At 32.7% G+C, this 22,346-nt stretch overlaps 1 protein-coding gene across 4 annotated transcripts in view; it reads left to right on the plus strand.

Moving 5' to 3' along the window:
- Positions 1 to 22,301, plus strand: part of LOC140451974 (zwei Ig domain protein zig-8-like) — a 402,998-nt gene extending 380,697 nt beyond the window's left edge. For all 4 annotated transcript variants that reach the window (XM_072545965.1, XM_072545963.1, XM_072545962.1 and 1 more), the window contains 4 exons: positions 13,894 to 14,104; positions 15,191 to 15,318; positions 15,899 to 16,067; positions 16,605 to 22,301. In XM_072545965.1, the coding sequence (XP_072402066.1) occupies positions 13,894 to 14,104; positions 15,191 to 15,318; positions 15,899 to 16,067; positions 16,605 to 16,747 (651 nt within the window). In that variant the 3' untranslated portion in view covers positions 16,748 to 22,301. The remainder of the gene's footprint in view (positions 1 to 13,893; positions 14,105 to 15,190; positions 15,319 to 15,898; positions 16,068 to 16,604) is intronic.
- Positions 22,302 to 22,346: the final 45 nt, after the last annotated feature.

Consider the following 22,346-nt stretch of genomic DNA (forward strand, 5'->3'; position numbering starts at 1 on the left):
TCTTCGATGATCAAATTATAACTGACTTCTCTGGTTCTCATGATCGGCTCACAAATTCCCATTTAAAAACGACCGTCCAATCAAAAGCTCAAATTGTGTTTACCATGATTTTGGAAAAGCCTAATTTCGGTTTCAGAGAAAAACTAAATAGCTTACTTTAAAATTGGTTTTGTCAATACACAATTTATACCTATTTCAAAAGATTAGAATATGGTCATTTAATACTCGATTATACAAACAATGAAAAGATTAACTTACAGGTAAAATGTCTTCTAATTCTAAACAAAGGTTTTTTTGATAATTTTGTTTGAAACGGAAAAAGGTCGTTTGCCAAACAAATTTCTATTCTTATCTACACTAAATCTTATCTTAAATTACTATATACAATTTGTTTATATTGATATCTTAAAATTTTATTTCGATGGATTGTTTTATTTATTTTTCTTTGGTTGGGAAAGAAGAAACATAACAATATATATACATATATATATATATATATATATATATATATATATATATATATATATATATATATATATACATATATATATACATATATATATGTGTATATTATATACAGGGTGCGGCAAATAAACGGCCAATTAGAAATATCTCGAGACATAAAGGTAACTTAATTATGAAAATTGGAATGAAGGGGTTTTGATGAGTGACCTATTTAAAAGAATATTTTCATCTACTTGCTACTTCCGGTTGTACCGGTTATTTCGGTAATATTAACAGAGTAAGGAACACAAGACATCGCTAGAGTTCTTTGAAACTCAAAGCCTCTTACTCCGAACATTAGTCAATCCGTGAAAAAAGCCATGAAATAACTTCAATTAAATCCAAATCTAGTCATTCTTCCCACCTATAGGCAATGCCAGCGTCATCTTAAACACTTCTTATATTAATAAACTCTGAAATCTTATTAATACTTCAAACTATAGACCAATTCCTAATAATCCAAAAACCTATCTGGAGAAAACAACAAAAACCATTATCAATAAAATCTCTCTTCCAGTTGACAAAACAATCTCTAATTCCTCTTGAAAAATCTTCCAGAACACCTCGAATATATGGCCTACCCAAAATTCACAAACCCGATATTCATCTACGTCCTATACTTAGTCGGTGCATACAACTGCCCTACCCAACCATTGGCCAAAACTCTATAACCTCTCGCCGAAAATGCTTCATCCTTCGTCAAAAATTCTTTTCATTTCATCGAACTTCTTAAACAATACCCTATCTCACCGTCAGACATTCTAGTAAGTTTCGATATCGTTTCACTCTTTACAAACATCCTTATAGACGAAACTCTAAACATTCTGAAAACTAAATCACACCAGCAAGATGTCCACTTATTTCATCTACCAAAATCAATTCAACAGACAAATAAATGGTGTTCCAATGGGCTCCCCACTATTTCCAGTAATTGCCAATATCTTGATGGAAGACTTCGAGACCCGAGCACTATCCACATCAATGCTCAAACCCACACTTTGGCTACGATATGTTGACGATACATTCGTCATTTGGCCCCATGGTAGGGATGCTTTGGTGTCTTTTCAAACCCATCTGAATGGTATACATCCTAGCATCCAGTTCACGATGGAGGTGGAAACTGATTCATTCCTAACGTTTTTCGACGTTATCATAAAGAAAAACCAATCCCAAGGTTTTTATCACCCTGTTTATCGAAAACCCACCCATACCAATGGTTACTTGCATATCATCATTCCCCTTCACAAATTAATTCAGTCATTAATACTCTTGTCTCCAGATCAATACGCCTTTGCGATTATGCAAATAGATCCGCTGAGCTCTCTAACTTAAAATAAACCTTCATCCAAAACGGTTACCGCGAAAACCACATCAATAGGAGCATCCACAGATATCAATCTCCCACTCAATCTCAACCCAAAGACTCAGGCCCTCACCATACAAAAACTTTCCTTTCTTAGATCAAAGGTGTCACTGACAAAATCGACAAAATTCTTAAATCAAGCGGAATATTTATCCCCCAATAAAATCTTTCATCCCTTGTCAGATCAATCAAAGACAACATTCCAAATAAACACGAAGTTTATGAAATTTCTTGTGCTGACTGCCCCCGATCCTATATAGGCCAAATAAATCGTAGAATCCAAAATAGGATTTGTGAACATTCCATTTCTGTTCAAAAAGTTCTTTTAAAGCACCAACCGCCGGGGAATCTGGAGACATTTGTGTAGACATAAAAATATTTAAATCGCTAAATTGAGAAACAACACATGTAAAAAAAATAAATTTTTCAGGAAATGCAAAAAACATTATATTGTAAACCAAAATATATTTTCGGTAAATTTGATGGTTAAAAATGGTAAGTAAAGGTATTTTTAATCCCGCACAATAATGCTTTTAGTTTACAAATAAAAGTTTTAGGTTCTGTGAGAGATTTTTTAAGTAGACATATAAGCTTTCTACATAGCATTGATAAAATTAATAGATAAATTTTACTAATAAGCTAAATTTTATTCATAAACTTACAAGAAACTCTCAACAATTAAATATTAGCAGTATTAGGTCAAAGAAGTATTAAATTATAAAATTGTTTGTATTGTTCTTCAACAAAGACGGGACGTTTTTGATGTCTTACATTTTTTCAATTTGATGGACACTTTTCCTAATGGATCAGGTTTCGACGGTAAAACGATCTATGCTGTTGTAGCTGAATGTATGTTTGAAGGCGACATCTGTGAAACTGTAAACTGTGAAAATTTGCTGATATTGAAGTGTACTTTTGTATTGCGTGCTGTACATCTGGAAGCAGTTTCTTCTGATATGCAGTTTTTCTTGTATAAAAAAAATATGTTAATTTACCAATGTTGGAACCAACACTTTCATTTTTCAATTTGGTGTAAAAATTTTTATTCCGACGCTTCCGCAACTGCTGCTGCAATTTCCGTGCAATATTTCCGTCAATACTGGATCTAATTGCTCTTCCCAATAGCTGAATTCCATAGCTCCAAGTGGGTTTTAAAATAACTATTAGTTTTGACTTCTGGCCTATTAACCAATATAGTTTGCTGAGTTTAAGGTCCAGCTGTTTTCGCTTGGTAAGATGTGTGTTCTCCATGTGAGCCTGCAATCCAAATACATTCCCAAGTATTTTTTGTCATTTTTATGTGGCAGAGGTTGACCGTTTAACGATACCGGAGGGCAGGCTCACATTTTGTATACCTAGAATTACATTTTTTTTTTCATAGCTATGAACATACTGATGTTATTTTTGCCATTAGAAAAAGCCATTTAACGAACTGCAGTTTGCTATAATTTTCATTGTGCATTATACATTAGCTTCTGTATTTTTCCCTTATTTTTTATAATAACAAGGTAATATTTTCTAATAAAATTATGAATTTGAGATTGCACCAGATAACAGTTTTCGTGTAAATATAATTACATGTTTCCCCCATAGCAATAAGAATTAAACGAGCTCTAATTAGTCCGTATATTTCTTAATAAACGAGAACAGATGCTGTAAGAGATAATTATTTGTATAAGAAATGAGAAATCAACCAAAATGGGGTGGTATGTATCCGAAATACTATCCAGAACAATTAGTCTGATATGTGTTAATCTCTTTAGTGGGAGTTCTCTGCAACTCTTAGCCAAATTGAAATTTGGGGATGTACGTAAGTATGATTACTCTTATACTTCGAGTAAAGTTTCTAAACTTGGATAACCCCAGATATCACGCTGATGCAGATACCACAAACACCTTCAGCCACATGTAAGACCCAGTCGTCTACGATTATTTCGAGATAGAAACGTTGTTTAATGTCTTTACAGTTTTAAATGTATATATATATATATATAAATTAAGGATCACTCGTAGAGTGGTGGGTTTTTCGGTCAAAAGGTGGAGAAAAAAAGCAAAGAAGTTGACTACTTCATCTATTTATTTGAAGACGTTTCGCTCGCTAATCAGAAAGCATCATCAGTTCATCTAAAAAGAACAATATGAAAAACGAACAATTATAGAAAAGTCAATATAAATGTGGTACCTCAAAAAGACATGTAGCAGTCAATGTTATAATATGTAAAGAACGTTAAATGGTTAGGTTGTATAAACAATTAATTGAAACTAAAGATAATTTACAATTTGATACAAACATAGAACAGCAAAAGACCATGTGGTTATGTTACATGTAATTTAAAAAAATATGTAAAAACTTATGTAAAAAATAAGTATTTGCGGATAACTAACAAGATCATAAGATCACACTTCCAACATTATGATATTAATTTAATTTAATTTTTACTTTAGGTAACATTATTGAAATGATTGAGAGTTTTTTAGAGTAATATTATAAAAGATGTAATGAAGTTACCACAAAAAGCTTCCAATACTTTCAGGAGGCACCCGGCAAATGGGAGCCTATTTTAGATCCACTAAAGCTGTAAGTTTAAAAATATGAAAAAGTAGGAGAAAACCTTGTCTGTACGAACCATTTAATGAAAGAAAAAGATGCTTAAGAACACCATTTTCCCCTCATGGAATGGCACGGAGAATAAAACAAACAAGTTAGGTCGATCTCTACATAGCATATATGAGTGTCTAAGATGTAGCTGGTTGGCCAGACACATGGTCCAGATTTCATTCAACTTACAACAGTCCAAGGTTCATAATAATTTGGAACTGAGAAATTAATAAGAATTCTATGAATCAAATTAATTTAAAAAATTTTATTAAAATATTTATCAAAAATTATATTTTATATAGGTATATATAACATTGATAAATGAATTAATAAATTATTAGTTGAATATCAATCTTTATTAAGTGAAGTAAAGTAGGAAAATTAAATTTTATTTTATTTGAATTTATTTGAATACTGAAAATATATATAAACAGACACCCTATTGGACAATTTTAAAGTAAAAAACCACCCAGCAAGTCTAATTCTGCAATATTAATGCATGATAGATTTGGCTCAAGTTACTAATGTCCGTTCTCTTATTCAGGGCGTTAGGGTGTTTAAGTATCGAACACATTTCCAAAAACTGACTTTTTACGAGATTACGTTCATATAGGTGTATATATATATATATATATATATATATATATATATATATATATATATATATATAATATTTTTTTCTTCTTTCAGCAAAGTTTCATTAATAAAACTCAGTTGCGTCTCTCTTCAAAAAGAACAACTTTATTATTAGTTGTATTATAATATTAAATAAAAATTATATTACCTGGAAAAAGAAACTTAAACCTTTTAACTAATATGAAAATTACGTCTCTTATGGCAGTAATAAAAATTGATATTTACAAGACAACTGTGGCTGCCAAAAGCTAAATACATAAGACATTAAGTATTTTGACGTGACAAACTGTTAAAACCCAAATTACATAAATTGAAAAAAAAAGCATAAAGAGTATTCTCTTTTTCTTTACATCTCTTCCCCCCCCCCCCTTACTTGGAGAAAAACCATTATTATATTATAGTCTCCCGTTTTATACCGCTGTCGCGGCTTTGGGAGTATAGCAGGGTAGTCTGCTATATCTAGGGCCTACGGTATACAAGGAAGGTAACATGGCCAGTGCTACGCTTCAACCGTCTATTATTACCCCTGGTTTTACCCAAGGTACTCATTTTTATTCAGGCTGAGTCGACCTGGGGCCTATAGACATTTTTAAAATGTCTAGATGTTCTTGCCGGCGGTGGGATTCGAACTCCGGACCACCGGCTTGCGAGTCAAGCATCCTACCGCTTGCGCTACGCAGGCCCAGAAAAACCATTATAAACAATATATAGTCCTAACTATTTAGTGGATATTCTCTTTCCACATTGGAATAAGTTTAGTGATATGACAAAAGGTTTGATTCCGTTTTCTTGTTTACTATTTTGTATGGTCCAATAATTACATCATCTAACTTCTTATTTGAAAAATGGTCTACTAAAAGTAGTTAATATTTTAACCATATTTAGATTTGATTCTTGATTTGATGAATTACACATCTTTTTTTAGTAAATTGTGTAATGGGTCTAAAATGATTGCAATATCTTGAACAAACCTATGTATAATAATAATTTATTTTTCCCAAGAATTGACTTACATTCATTCTGTCTTGTTTCTGTAACCGGGAACTTTTTCACGGTAATCAGCACAACATTTTTCGCGAAATTGCATTTAGAAAATTTTAGTCTAAATCCTTGTTTTCGTAGTGAACCTGAATGATGTTATAATTTTTAACAGATTTACATCATGGCAACGCAAGACTCCCAGGGGTTGCCAACCCAAGAGAAGGTATCTCTATGGGTCCTCGATAGCAACTCAGTTGGTATGGATTTTTATTAATTACGTCAGAAATATTTTCAAAGGAGACTGAATACATACCTCCTGTCTGTGTTATTGGTAGAACATATATTTTTGTAGCTACAGCATTATGTTTCTTGAGGAAATTAGCAGTATTCGGTAAAATATAGCACATTTGTCCCTCTATCGACTAATTCGTTATTTCTTTTTTGGAATATGTTCGTAGGGTCATTTTTCATTTCACGAAAGGTTGTATTATTTTGAATAGAGAATCCATTTTACTGTCATAGTCATCGGACTATCAAGTTTCAGAACAATTAAGCCTACATGAGTGCTTGTGTAAATAAATTACTCTAACAAAACCCCTGGGTAACGAATTCAGGGGGAACTGTCTGAACCTTTTAAACATATAACGGACTGCGCCAGGGAGTCCCTCTCTCGTGTATACTGTTCAATATGCCTCTGGATAAAGTAATATGTATGTCACAAATCACAACCACATACAATAAATCAGTGCAAATTCTGGCCTATGCTGATGATATCAATATTGTTGGGAGGACGGAAAACGCTGTACGAGAGTACTTAACACTGAAAATAATTCTACCGCCTAATTTGCACGGGCAACAGATGCTATTTTGGGCTCAATCTCCTCCTTAAATCCACAATTATATCGAGAAATACAAAAATAAAACTTTACAAAACAATAATACGCCCAGTCCTAACATATGGTTCAGAGACCTGGAATCTAACAAAAAATATTGAAAACATGTTAGGATGTTTCGAAAGAAAAGTACTAAGGCGAATACTAGCTAGAAAAACGCTTCTTAATTGCCCCATTGGTCAGAGAAGAAGAGGAAGGCCCAGAACAAGGTTCGTTGATAACATCGATGAAGACATGAGAAATATGAGAATACGTGCTTGGCGGAGAAAGGCGATGGATAGGGACGACTGGAGAGATATTCTTGAGAAGCTAGCACCCACACAAGGTTGTAATAGTACAGTCACTGAAGGTTTTCACCCCGATTTCGTTGAGCCTCCATCGATTTTCATGAAAATTAGTGAGTAGTTACAGCATACCTTAAAAAACAAAAGTGACATGGTGTCAACTTGCGCTTTTATCCTGGGGGTGGATGCCACCCGTTCTCGGGGGTAGAAATTATTTTATTAAAAATAACCCCGGGAATCGATAGAGGGACCAAATCTAAACAAAATTTATCTTATAAAGTTATTAAAATAAATTAATACTTTTTGAGTTATTGAAGATCAAAAATTTTGATTTTTTGTGAAAAAAATGCATGTTTTAAAGCGGTTTTTCATAAATAACTCAAAAACTATAAGTTTTTATAAAAAAGTTTGTATTACCAAAATTGAAGCTAATAAAAAATGTAATAAATTCTTTGCTTGAATAACATTTTAATATTAATTCAAAGTGAGTTATAGGTAATTAAATTAAATTTTTTTTTTCGGCGGGTACTCCTGAATATTCAAGCTTAAATAACGAGAAAACAATGCATTTTATAAAATATACTTATTAAACAATTTTTAAAGTACTCAGAAATACCTATAAAATATGCTCTAGAAAAAGTTGATAGCATCAAAATTAAGCAAGTTATGATGAAAATAAGAGGATCCTTTCGAATTTTTTTGGAAAAAGTGAAAAATAAAACATACGCCATTTCCACTAAAATTAACATATAATAAAAGTTTATCATAACCAATAAAAAAATTTCTTTTAAAAGCTATTAAAGTTAATAGAAAAACATTTTCCATCATTTTCATGACAAGGGGTAGTTTTTATGGGTTCAAAATTACGCAATAAATAAATCAATACTTTAATACTCAGTAAATGAGATTTCAATTCAGTAATGTATTATTCAAATAATTTAAAGTTTCTTGAAATTAATTTTTTCAATGATTCTGCTTTAAGGGGGTAGTTTTTAAGGGTTGAAATTTCACAGTCAATCAAAAATTATATCATAAACATTAAAGAAACTATTTGGGTAATATTAATATGCGATTTGATATTTCAGAAATATAAAAAATGTTTTTTTCATGGTTTTCGATTTAAGGGATAGTTGCTAAAAGGGTTGAAAAATTAATTAAAATCATAAATCATGCTTATAAATGTTGCAAAATATTTGTTTTATTTAATTAGTCGAGATTACTTATGACAGAATGCTTAAATCTGCATTTTTTACCATTTTTAACAAAAGGGGTGGATTTCACCCCTGAAATGCAAAAAAGCGCAAATTGAGCATATGTTACTTTTGAACTTGAGGGTAAAATATACTCAATCCCAAATTTTCATGCAAATCGATGGAGGTTCACCGAAATCGGAGGTAATAGTTGATTTTTACCTTCATTTACTGTACTAAGAATGATGATGAACAAAACCCTGTAGAAATATTATTAAGTAATTGTTAGTATTTATGTAGGATGAAACTATTTGCCTTGATGATGAAACCTTAAACAAAAAAGTCGACTGAAAACAAAAGACGTAAGAGCATGTAGAGGACCCACTTGCGGCAGTGACCACTACCTCCTACGTTCAGATATTTCATTCCCACATAAAAGAGAACAGAAAACGCCGCAACATAACCATACAAAGGAGCAAGTACAAGAAGTACGATACAATTTGAATAGTTTACACCAAGAAAGTGTTAGAAAACTATATAAACGTAGACTGGAACAAAAACTAATTGAAACGGAAGATAATACCAGGAATGTTAATCAGTTATACAAAACCATCAAAGAATGTATACACGCCGCTGCCCTAGAAGCACTAGGGCGATATGAAAAGATCGGACAACAAAAACCATATTGGTGGGATCAAGATATTTCGCAGGAAATAACACAGAAAAGAAAATTGTATCAAAAATATCTGAACACAAAAAATGTGGAAGACAGAATCGAATACAAAAGAATGCAAGCGATGGTCAGAAGAAAAATTTGCCAAAAGAAAAATGAATCCTGGGAAAAAAAGTGCACCATGATAAATACATACATTGGTGGAAGCCAAAGTTCAGAAAGCTGGAAACTGTTAAAAAATTTAAGAAACAACAAAAAAAGAGATATTATCCAGTCCATATCACCGCAAACTTGGGAAGAATACTTTAAAGATTTACTAACAGAGACAAGAGAGCCCTTCAAACAGATAGAGAACTATGTTTTACAAGGCGTCAGGCTGATAGGGTCACCAATCAGAATAAATGAGAGAGAAGTCGAAACCGTATGCAGACATCTAAAGAATGGCAAATCACCTGGCCCCGGAAATGTAGCTCCGGAACTCATTAAACATGGACCCAAAATACTAATTCAACGACTACGACAACTTTTCCAGGAATGCATAAATAAACATGAAATACCTGAGGAATGGAAAGAATCGCATATGAGCACCATCCATAAAAAGGGAGATAAATCGAAACCTGAAAACTATAGAGGAATTGCAGTTACTAGTAGTATTAGCAGAATATATGGGAAAATAATAAAAAATCGAATAGAAGAAGAATACCAAGATATGGAAGCCGAAGAACAGGCTGGTTTTCGTGCAGGTCGATCTACAATAGACCATGTCTTCTCTATTACTCAGATAATTGAAAAGAAAGTTGCTCGTGGCCAAGAAGTCCATCTGACGTTCGTAGACCTTAGGAAAGCATATGATAGTATCCCGCTTGATAAATTATGGGAGGCACTGGGGAAAACAAATATAAATATAGAATTGATTGAAGCAGTAAAAACGTTGTACTACCAACAAACAACAAGAATTAAAACAGGAAATCTGATAACACCGGGATTCAAAGTGACTAAAGGACTAAGACAAGGATGCTGTATATCCCCAACATTATTCAAAATATACCTCGAAGCAGCACTCAACAAATGGAAGAAAAAATGTACGAATATGGGCATACCACTAATAGACTTAACTTTGTACACTCTGTGCTTTGCAGATGACCAGGTCATCATCGCACAGGACTCTGAAGACCTCAGTTACATGATACGAAAACTATTAGAAGAGTGTACAGAGTGGGGTTTGGAAGTGAATATGGAAAAAACTGAGTACATGAGTATCGGAGGAGATCAACATAACCTTCTCGTAGAGGAAAATCAAGAGATCAAACTATGTGATAACTACAAATACCTAGGAGTAAAAATCACTCAAGACGGAAAATTAGATGCAGCCATTAAGGAACGAAATACACAGGGAAGGAAAGGCATAGCCTTACTAAACAGCGTACTGTGGGATAAAAACATCTCTAAAGACAACAAAAGAAGAATATACAACACCATAATAAAAAGTATCACAACATATGGATGCGAAGTGTGGCCCCTAAAAGACAGATCAGAGAAAATGCTTAGAGCAACAGAAATGGACTTCTGGCGCCGCTCGGCGGGAATCTCCAGACGCGACAGAATAACAAACGAGAGAGTCCGAGAAATCATGGGGGTTACACATAATATTGTTGATGACATCAAAACGACACAACTCAGATGGTACGGACACGTAAGGAGAATGCCGGAGAATAGAATACCAAGACAAATTCTTGAATGGCAACCAAGAGGTAGGCGAAGACCAGGAAGGCCTAGAAGAAGTTGGAGAGAAGGAGTTGATAAAGAAATCAGAGAAAGAGAACTGGAAGACGATCTATGGAACGATAGAATGAGATGGAGATTGGAAATCGGAAGACGTCGAAGAACGTTGTAAACCGAAATTATATATATGAAACTATTTGGTCAGATTACAGTGTTGACGCCTCTTGAAGGGTATTTAACTAATAAAAAAAATATATTTTAATGTTTTATTTTATATATTGCTGTTTTATAGTAGGTATTCATTTTTCAGTTCTTCTCTATCTATTTCTGTATGCAGTTGTACATTTTTGTGTTATTCTATTGTGCTCTAACTGAAGTTAACTGTAGTTCTTCATAAAATCCTATAACCTTTCTTCTATTTTTTCTACCGGTGCATTACTTTGTGTTATATTGATTGAAACTTACGTTTGAAAGATATATGTAAGAAAGTTACAAAGAGGTCAAAATTTAAAACATATTTCACGTTTCTCTGTATACACGGAAATAATTCGGTATTGCGGATACGGTTTAAACTTGATGACTGTTACTTTATCCAGCATAACTCTACAAATAGTTTACAACAGTAGAGACAGTAAACTATTCCAAGATTTAACACTAGTGTAAGTTGAGAGCATAGCTATTCGAGCTGCTATCTGCAGGAGTATTTATATAAATGTTTATTAAAATGTCTAAGTTGAATGTAACAAACTTAAAATTGATTCTCGTCGAACCGTAAATAAGATTGAACATGAGCTCCTTCTCAAACAGTAATATATCGTTAATCCATAAATATAAATAAACAGTTTAGGAATATCCAAGTGATAAAAGTGTTTTACATCACCTGTACTGAAGTATGCGATTTTTATTTATTATTATCAACAAATTGCAATCTTCATACGAAATAAATACACAAAATCGAAACATTATTTTCTATACAAGCTGGACTGAAAAACTTGTCCCTAATCAGCAATTTATCGATAGAAGACAGGACCGGTTTTAATAAATCGAAAATTTTAGTTATCAAGATCAATAATAATGGCTAATAGAAGTCATACTTCGGCTAAAGGTCGAATAAGAGAAAAGAAAAGGTAGGAATCAGACTGCTCGACCAGACCGACCGTCCACGATCAACCAACATTACGAGTCTATGAAAATGTATGCGCAGAGTCAGACTGGTGGACCGTCCATCACTTACAGCGACCGATCGCGATCGTCCAGTTTTGAAATTCGGACTTGTTGGAATTTTTGATCGTTTGGTCGATGAATATAGAACATTTCGCATTCATTTATACTGTTCTGAGCAATTACATTGACGATTGACACTTCAAAATTTGTAATTAACCTATAAAATTTGGGCTTGCTCATGCAATAATACAACATGGAGAATTCTTTGTGTTATAAAAAAATGTCACGGACCCAAACTGTCCTACTCCTACGAAGACACATCTCTCCACATCAATTAAGTGATAAACAATTTACCAGTAGAATGATTGCTGCTAATTTTATCCATAATTCAATATTCTACAATAAGCCCGGTAAAATAATATTACAAAAATGTGGTTATGTTGCTACACTCTCTTGATGTTTTGACGGTCGGTCGATGGAACACGAACGAGTAATGTGAGTTTAAAAATAAAAATACCAGAGTTGGTTGTTTGCCGTCGGACGGTTGGTCGTGGTCGGTCGGGCAGTCTGATGCCTACCTAATAAATTCACAAAATCTAAAAATACTAAATCATGAAAAAACGACTAGGTTTGACATTTACAAGGCAATTCGTCAGCAATCGATCTAACTATATGTGAACCAACTGTAACACCAATATTAACCTGGGATGTTGTCCTTATTTGTATGGTAGTGATCACTATTCAATCAGATTCCCCTTTCGGCCACTTAATTCAAAAATGAATGGCTTCATTACTCAGAAATGGAATCTAAAAACGCTAACTGAGAAAAATATATTGAAATGATTGAAGCGAATATTACCGATCTACAAATAATTCCATTTTCAGATAATGATTTAAATGCATTCATATCCATAATTACAAAAGCCTCAACCCAACATATAGGCATAACCAAACCTGTACTTCAATTTGCTCCTTTTACCGTGGTGGAATGGAACAAAGATTTTATGTCTTATAAAAATTCCTTCAACAAATTTAAATGAAAGAGAACATTACCAACTTAATTGGGTATAAAAAACTAAAAACACAAACAGGATATATTATGAACAACAGCTGAACTCAGTCGTGGTAAAAATTAGTATAAACAGTCCAGACCATCTCTGGTCTGGAAAACATCACGAAAATTTCAAGTATAAATCATACTCAATCCATCCCATTTTTAATCTATATAACAATACAGTTTTCACTAATGGAAAAGAAATAAATAATATATTAGCAACACATATCATAATTACACAAAAACATTCTTGGATACAAAACTTATTAGTGAAAAAGTATCTTTGGGTGTTAGCGAAAAAGAAATCCTTTCAAAAGCAAATCTATTTGCTTATAAAGTCCCCTTGTAAAGGAACAAACTTTAAGAAAATTAATAGGTGGCATGAGAAACTCCTTGAAGTCTTAACAGCTGTGAATCGTGAATCGCTGTGTTTATGAACAGTACGGCGATATGAAGGTCAACTAAAAAATTCAAACCAGATATTGGGCGGTGCTAGAAATGTGGATAAAAACAAGAAGAGGCAAAAGTAAGAAGAATCGATCCCCACGTTGGGCGCCATAAAAGTGTAGCACAACAAACGTTGGATAGTTTGAAGCACACAAAATGAACCAGGCACGTTGCTCAGAATCATAAGGGATGCGGGCGTTGTGGGCGGGTTTAATTAAACCCCTTTTCTACTAAATTAAAATTTACCTTCGATTTACCTTATACTCGTACTATTACCAAAAAGTAATACAACGCCAGAATAGAGACTTTGCTTTAAAAATGCACTTTATTATTACGGCCGTGAAATAAATTTAACAATATTCACCGAATATTTTTGTTTTTAGGTATCATGGATCAGACACAGAGACATTCATATCCTCACAGTGGCTAGCTACACCTACACGAGCGATCAGCGTTTCCAAGCAAATCACCATCCTGAAACAGACGACTGGACTTTGCAGATCAAATGGGCTCAAAAGAGAGATGCTGGCACTTATGAATGTCAGATTAGTACTCAACCTGTGAAAAGTTATTTTGTTAACCTAGATGTGGTCGGTAAGTTTATTGTTAATCTCAAACGATTCTTTAAGGCTTCATTTTCAAGGTATATTAAAAAGCTTTAACATTTTATTAAATTTTTTGTAATTAAAAAACAGTTTGAAAAGGGGCTGACTTTTTAGCTTCTAAACATTAATAATAATTTTGATAATTCGCGGTTGTAAGTAGGCTTAATGAAAAGCTAGTGAAAAGACATACGTTATAAAAAAACATAACCTTTTGTGACCATTAACAAGAAACAAGCCAAAATATTGCAGCGGACAGTTCTCCCTTCCACTTTTCCGTAGCAGTATTTTACGAGTATCATCATTTTAACGAGTTATAACTTTTTAATTATTCACTGTGTATGCTTTCTATAAGTTTTATTATAAAATATAGATCTTCATTTAAAACCTGTTCAATTTTCAGCTCTTAATGTTAATAAACAATGGAAATATAATTATTATATGTTATTTCCATTGGTCATAGGAGATTCTGTTTTTTTTTTGTATGTGTTTTGCACCAGTTTTTCATTGAGCCTATTTACAAGCGTGTGACGTAAAAAATGTAACAAATTATAAATGTTTATAAACTAAAAAGTCATCCCTTTTTCAAAGTGTTTTTTAATAACAAATTTAATAAAGACTTAAAATCCGGATAAACTTAACATGAATAAGTTTTAAGTAGTTTAAATAACCACAGTATAACTCAAATAACCTCAATTTTTTTTTAAATACACAATATTGGTAAGTCAGCATTGGAAGGGTTTACTGGAGCAGGCTGGAGAATATCCGGAGGGCGCATCTCATTATGGTGTGGGGGGTGTTTTTCAATCATGCCACTATGCCACTGTATGCTGCGCTAAAGATGTTTGATGAATTCTTGTGAAATTTAATTGCAGTCCTTGTCTCATAGTTGCTCTATGAGATTTGGTTCAAAACTATTTGCTGTTCACTTAAGCTTGCTTGCTGCAAGAGCTTAGCAATTATTATAAATTGGTATACAATAAATTATTTAGCCGTTTATAAATAAGTACAAATTTTTAAATAATACCAAATTTTTATATACTAAATTATTATTTTTGATTTTTTTGCTTTCTTACAGTACCTACCGCTCAAATTCTGGGAGGACCAGATCTCCATGTCGATAAAGGTAGTACTATCAACCTAACTTGCTCCATTAGATTTAGTCCTGAGCCACCGGCGTATATATTTTGGTATCACCATGACGATGTAAGTATAATCATTGCATTTTAACCATTGTCATTATAGTTTAAATATATGTATACGCTATGTATACACTATATATACTATATAGTGCTAGAGGCTATACAAGCCTCTGGCTTTTATATTCTTGGCAGGTTGTTTCACTTTTTTCGGCCCTTTTCTTGTTCTCCCCAGTCTGATATTCTCATTTCTTCGATGTCACTCTGGACTACGTTTGTCCATTTTTTTTCTTGGATTCCTTCTTTCCATGTTTCTCTCTGCTGTAATATTCTTAAGACATATATTTTTTTGGAATCCGTAACACATATACCAATTATCGTACTTTTTGCGTAGTCATTATCTCCCGGTAAGTTTTCTAATCCATTTTTTTGTCGCTAGTTTTATACCAGCTAACAGAAACTTTGCCTATTTATTTAAAACCATAATAAATATTCCATTAATAGAAGATTTCGTTGTTTTAATTATTTATTAACTGGAAATTGGTTTGAAAAAGTTCGTTCTACAATAATTCTGCTATGAAAAGATTTTGATTATGATTACTGCGATTTTTCTTGGTGGCTCGGTAGTAATCTTCTTTGTTTAACAGGTTATCAGCTATGATTCCAGCCGTGGTGGCGTAAGCGTGATCACTGAAAAAGGCGATGTTACTACAAGCTTCTTGCTAATCCAGCATGCTGGTATATCGGACTCTGGAAAATATTCCTGCAGCCCTTCAAACGCTGACGTTGCAAGTATAAGAGTTTATGTATTAAATGGTAAGTACTAAGAGTGTTATGTCCTTGTTTTCGATTGAGCTATATACTATTGAAATATAAAATATATATCATGACTCTATTGACGAAACCAAAATCCAGATTTTTTGCCATAGTCTGTGCCTTCTAAGAATTGCAAGGCAAAACAGACGATGCTAAGGGTGTAAGAAAGGTATGAGGAGTCTAAAAGTTGCATTCCACAACAAATCTCCTCGTCTAAGCAAAATTCCTTGGCGAATTGGTTTCTGGTACTCATAAAGAGTATATCGAAAGAAAGACAGTTAATATTTGACTTCGCGTATAGTGTCTCTGTATATTCGCTTATACTTATCCTAACAGAACTCATCAGAGCGACTGCTACAGAAACTCTGAACGTGAAAACAACTCTTTCTCGTCGAAAAGAACCAAAAATAAAATGGCTTGAAGCCGAAGATGATCTTAGTAGTTTGAGTTGTGAAAAACAAAACAATTTGGTAATTTGATTAAATAAATTATATTCGGTTAAACTACGTAATTAATAATGACGTTTCTTTCTTTTAGGTGAAATGCCAGCTGCAATGCAAACAGGCTCTGATGGATTGTCCAACAGCTCATTCAACATATTTGCTCTCATAATCGCTTCTTACCTATACACATGGTACTATTTCAGTGACCTTGACCTAAATCAAAGAAGTTGGAGGTAGCTATACTTCGGAAGTTATAATTTGTAAATAAGTGGTTATTCTTCTAACTGTTAGTTAAATCGTTGTTAATATAATCTGTCGGAATGTCTTTTAGCAAATAAAATATTAGTGGAAATATTTTAGTTGGATTCTTGTTGACAGGGTACACGTTGTTGTATGTAAATAAAAACATTTAACTGATATTAAAATATTCTTTTTTAACACGTATTAATAAGAATATGATTTTCCAAATGCAGTAATGAAAGTTTAGAAAAATATTAGGACTTTATAGAAATTTAGTTAATTCATAGGTTTTAAAATTTATTGGTTTGTTAAAATAACCTCAAATTGTTTTAGTGAAGCAGTTGAGGAATTTTAGAGATGATATAATAAGAGCGAATTTTTTGAATAGTTATAAGTGGTAGTGTATGTACTTAAGCTAATATTACCTATAGAATAGTGAGTTTTGCTCTAGTTTTTATATAATTTCACATTTTTGACCTATTTGTGTATATTTTAATTAATAAAATGTGATTTTAAATTTTAAAAAATATATAATACAATAACGTCACATAACGTCACAGAAATGAGCTGGTCTAAAACAAAAGTTTATAATTTTATAATAAAAGTCTGTAATAATAAAAAAATATAAAGATAAAATAGAAAAACATAACACTGTAAGTACGTAATTAATTGCAAAATTGACTATAGTAGGATGGTTAAGTTCAAGAAACTTACCAGTTCTCTTGTTAGAGAGTCTCATCCAGCATCACGCAGGGAGATCGCCTTAGCCCATTCCTTTTTAAAATACTTTTTTTCATACATCCAATTTAATTTGCAATCTGTAAAATTTAACAAATTTTAATGCCAAATTTAATGGCACATGACCGTAACAAAACATCTAGCAAAAATGTCCAGTGATTATCTCCTCTAACTGTTATCGTTTATAAGATTGGGTTTGGGAATACTACACTACAGAATAGTACTAAGGTGTGAAAAATCTGACAAACACATCACATGGAAGATGCCTTTCTTGGACGGGACGTTTCATTAGCGGTTTACCCAATGCGTTGGGGTCATTTTCTATGCGTGAATGAAAGCTGTTGGCAGATTTCATTTTAAAATTACGAGTAATAAGGCTGTTAGTTACGTACCATGAAGCGATTTCGATAATCCCAAGTATTTTGTACTAGAATCTTTCTAGAATTTCGATATTTGAGTGGGGTACTGTCTCCCACAATTGAATTCCGTAGCTCCATATCGGTTTTAAGACGACTTTGTAAATTAACAATTTGTTGTTGACTGTTAATTGTGATTTACGACATAATAGCAAGTACAATTTGCTAAGTTTTAAGCCCAGTTGCTTTCTCTTAACAAATATATGTGTTCACCGAGTTAATCGTCGTTCTATATGGATTCCCAGATATTCTGCATCTTCTTTTTGTTCCAAGAACTGACCATTTAATGCCACAGTTAGACTGACACCTCTTCATAGCATGTAGGTGACATGGATAGATTTAATTTTATTTGCTTTAGTTTGCCAGATTTTTAATCAAGAGCAAATAACATCCAAGTGAGTCTGCAATATTTGAGAAGCAATGACAGAATTTTTGTGAGATGCCATAACTGAAGTATCATCTGCATATGTTGCAATGGTTATGACTTTTTTAATTCTGTTACCTCTTCTTTATATTCTCCTTTTTTTTCTCATTTCTCTTAGCTCTTTATACATTCCTCTTAGTAAGTATTCATCACCTACGTCTTCACTCTCAGACTCTGCTTGTCCTTTTTGGCTAGCTGGAGATTTTATTGATTTTTTACTCTTAATAAAAGCAGATTAAGAATCCCCTTCTTTACTTTTTCCATAGTCTGAAGGATAATTTCCTTCATCATCTGTTTCCATTTTTTCCAATTTTGCAAGCAGCGGGACTGCGGAAGGAGTTATTTCTACCTTAAAGGTTCAGAGAAATCGCTCCTATCGATCCAGTCTTTTCAATAATTTCAATACGTGCGTTCAAATTAATTAGCTGTTAAAATTTATTTTTGTTTAGATCGATTCCATTTTCTCTGACTTCTCTTTCATAAAGGCTACATTGAAATCAGATTTGACGCAATCGGTGCCTTCGATCGGCGATTCTATCGATTTTGTTTGATATTAACCTCAATTTTTGTTCTTTGCCAATGGAATTCTCCAATTTTATAATTTATTAGCTCATCCAAAAGTTAGAGGAAATAAGATTATCAAGATCGAAGTTTGTAGGCACTTTGAAGAAAAATAAACCTTACATTCTAAGTGTGATGACCTCGAATAAATCGAGGCAAGTATACACTACTGTATTTAAATTCCATGAAAAAGTAACGATGTACTCCTACATACCAAAGAAAAATAAAGCAATTATATTATTATTAACGATGCATTCCGACATGGCTGTGAACGATGACGCTAAACAGAAGAGTCAAATGATCACATATTATAATATGTAGATATAAAGCTGGCATCAATACTATGGACCAAATGATCAGTAGATATACTATGCAACATCGCACTTTGAAATGGCCAGTAGCTATCTTTTTTAACATGGTAGACGTTGCTTTACTCTATTTATTATAAAAAATGTTGTCAAAAAAAACCAACCGGCGACGGCTGTTAATACGTCAATTGAGCGAAAAACTTACAAATCCAATTATTGAGGATCAGAAGGCAAATGATAATCCTTAATCATTGGCATTCCTCAATTCTTGCAAACACAATTTTAGATTATGAATATATTGACTCTTCGATTATCATCAGAAAATCTTTTGGGTTGCCCGTCTATGTTGGCACTCCTGTATTCTATATTGGATCGCCAGTCTCACAGCGCTACAATTACGGAAGCGGAAGGAAATTTTCACTGTCTATAGAGAGAGGCAAATTTTGCGGAGGTGATCAATTAGTCTGGTTTGCCATAATAGTAAGCTATAGTAGTATGGATCTATTTTACTTTCTTGTCTTCATTGGGCATGTATGCCAAAATTGGATTGATAAAACGTTTCAACAGACCTCAGTGGAAGTAGTCTGGACAGAAGTTGGTTTTCCTGGATATTGGGTACATATATGTAGACTAGAGGTTGAGAATTTATCATATTTTTGTATTCTTTAAATATTGCATGTTTATGGCGAAGGTTGGGTGAAGCTATGTTACCAAAAGGTAATCGTCACTTTGTGAGGGTGGAATAGATTGTACGTAATATTTTTGTACATTGTTCAAGATTAGGGATACTGTGGAAGAAATTACAAAAATGAAATGGCGCTGGGCAGGTCACGTAGCCCGATATAATGACAACAGGTGGACACGGAGAATTCTAGAATGGAGACCAAGGACGACAACAAGAAGCATGGGAAGACCTCAAAAAGACGGGTAGATGACATAAGAACAGTGGCAGGCAAACAGTGGATTAGATTGGCGTAAGATAGAGAAAGATGGAAGCAATTGGGACAGACCTACATTCAGGAGTGGATGGAAAATAGTTGACAAAGAGAGAAGAGATCTTTGACCACAACACGACAAACCCAACGTGTTTCAGATAAAGATTTGAAAGTTTTCAACTTATTATTTGTGACTTTCACAATCTCTTCAAGTTTCACAATCTTGTTTTTTGCTAGTCCCCATTGCTCCATTACAATGGCGTAGCAATGAATATACAAAAGTTTAATAATTTTTTCTTTACGTCTGTTCTGTACACCAGTAAAGTTTCCTGACATCGCTGAAGCTCCTTCATTCATATCATGCAAAGTAGTATATTGTTTCAAAAATACTTTCTATATCAGTTAAATTTAAACCTTTCAATGCTATTAGACTTTTAACTGCAAACGTACCACCTTTAGGGGTATATCTAAAAACAATAGCAATCTGCTCGTGTTGAGTGGTATCAGAAGTTTCGTCTGCAATCACAGAAAGAGGCTCTCCTTTCACTTCCTTCTGAATATTCCTTAGAATTACATTTTTTTTTTTTTCGTTTAATGGGTGTATAATGAAAAGACATAATTAATTTCAAATACTGAATTTATTTAACCTCAGGCTCTCAAAATATACAAACTTTGTAAAAAAAACTACATATTTATACAGTTCATTAGCCACATTCCTTGGAGTTTCAATCCACAATGTATATATAACATGCTTTAGTATATTTAACAATATGTTTTAATATTTATTTATAAATGATCACTACGTGTTATAAAGAATATTTTAGAAATACAGAGGCAAAGGAAATTTTATTGTTATAGCATTTAAGATTCATAATATTTTTGTTGGGAGACACTCTGTTTAAAATTACTTTCGTAGGTTATAATTATTGGCTGTATATATATAGTGTGTGATCCATTCAGAAGTGAAACAATTCTGTAAAAAAATTTTAAATTATGAACTGATTGTTAAATATAAAGTAATAAAGAGAATAATGAAAAAATTAAATTGTTATTAAATATTTTAAGGCATACTATAATATGTTTTCGTAGTCGTATATGGAAGATTTTTATTGGCGATTTTTTTTATTATAAAGATCAGTACACCGATGGATTTAGAGAGCCTCAAATTTGAGGTTATAATACAATAAAACAATTCAAGTCATTACCTCATGATCACAGATCTTAAGACCAGAATATCCACCGCAAAAAAGAAGACAGAAAGTTAAATAGTGAATAGATACCTTAAAAACCTTTGAACGATTTGAGAGAAAAGTTAAGAATCAGATTGGGTGTCATAGATGAAAATTAAAGTGTTCGATTTATGAAAAATCGAAAGAAAAATGAAAACTGGACTTCACAAAACTACAGATGAGGCAATAGGTATAGAAAGAGACTAGCAAGGACTAAGAAATCATTGGTTGAACGAAAAATGTAATCAAAATTGCTAAAAATAGTAGAATGAAACAAAATATAAAAAGGAGAAATACAGGCCAAAAAAGATCATACTTCGAAAAACTTTTTAATACTTGTAAACATGGATTGTGGGATGCCATAAACGAACTACTTATTAATAAACGGTTGAATTTAGGTGTAAAAACTAAATGGGTCACACTGTATATAACTTTTAACATAAATATTTTAGGACTTGCTACTTATACTGATGGTAAAACTGAATACATAATACAAAAAAGCTTGTATTTGTTTAATAGATAATGATTATTAAATACATATATCGTAGAGAGATACTACCATATATACGTATATTATTATAAACACTGTCAGGGGTAAGTAACTCATTATTTGGGTAAGAGCGTTTGCTCTGAAATGATAAAAACTATAAATATATTGCAAAAGTTTATTTCTGGTTTGAAGCCTCCAGTGTTCCATCAGTATAAGTAGTTCTTGTTCATACAGTTTTAAGCATGTTAGTCTAACAGATTTTTTAGATAATACAGAGCTACTTTAATGTGGTGACTGTACTAAAGTGACGATATGTGACAGAAATGGTTATGGACTTGTTTTTATTTAAGGTTGTTATTATGAATACTAGTTATAAAATATTTGTAAAACAATACAGGCTTAGTGTAAATGCAAGTGTATAGTGTGGCAAAAATATATAAATACCTAATTCTTTAGAGTTTTATTTTTAAAATTGTCTTGAAATCGAAATTTTGT

The sequence above is a fragment of the Diabrotica undecimpunctata genome, chromosome 10 (genome assembly GCF_040954645.1).
Source record: "Diabrotica undecimpunctata isolate CICGRU chromosome 10, icDiaUnde3, whole genome shotgun sequence".
Classification (NCBI taxonomy): domain Eukaryota; kingdom Metazoa; phylum Arthropoda; class Insecta; order Coleoptera; family Chrysomelidae; genus Diabrotica; species Diabrotica undecimpunctata.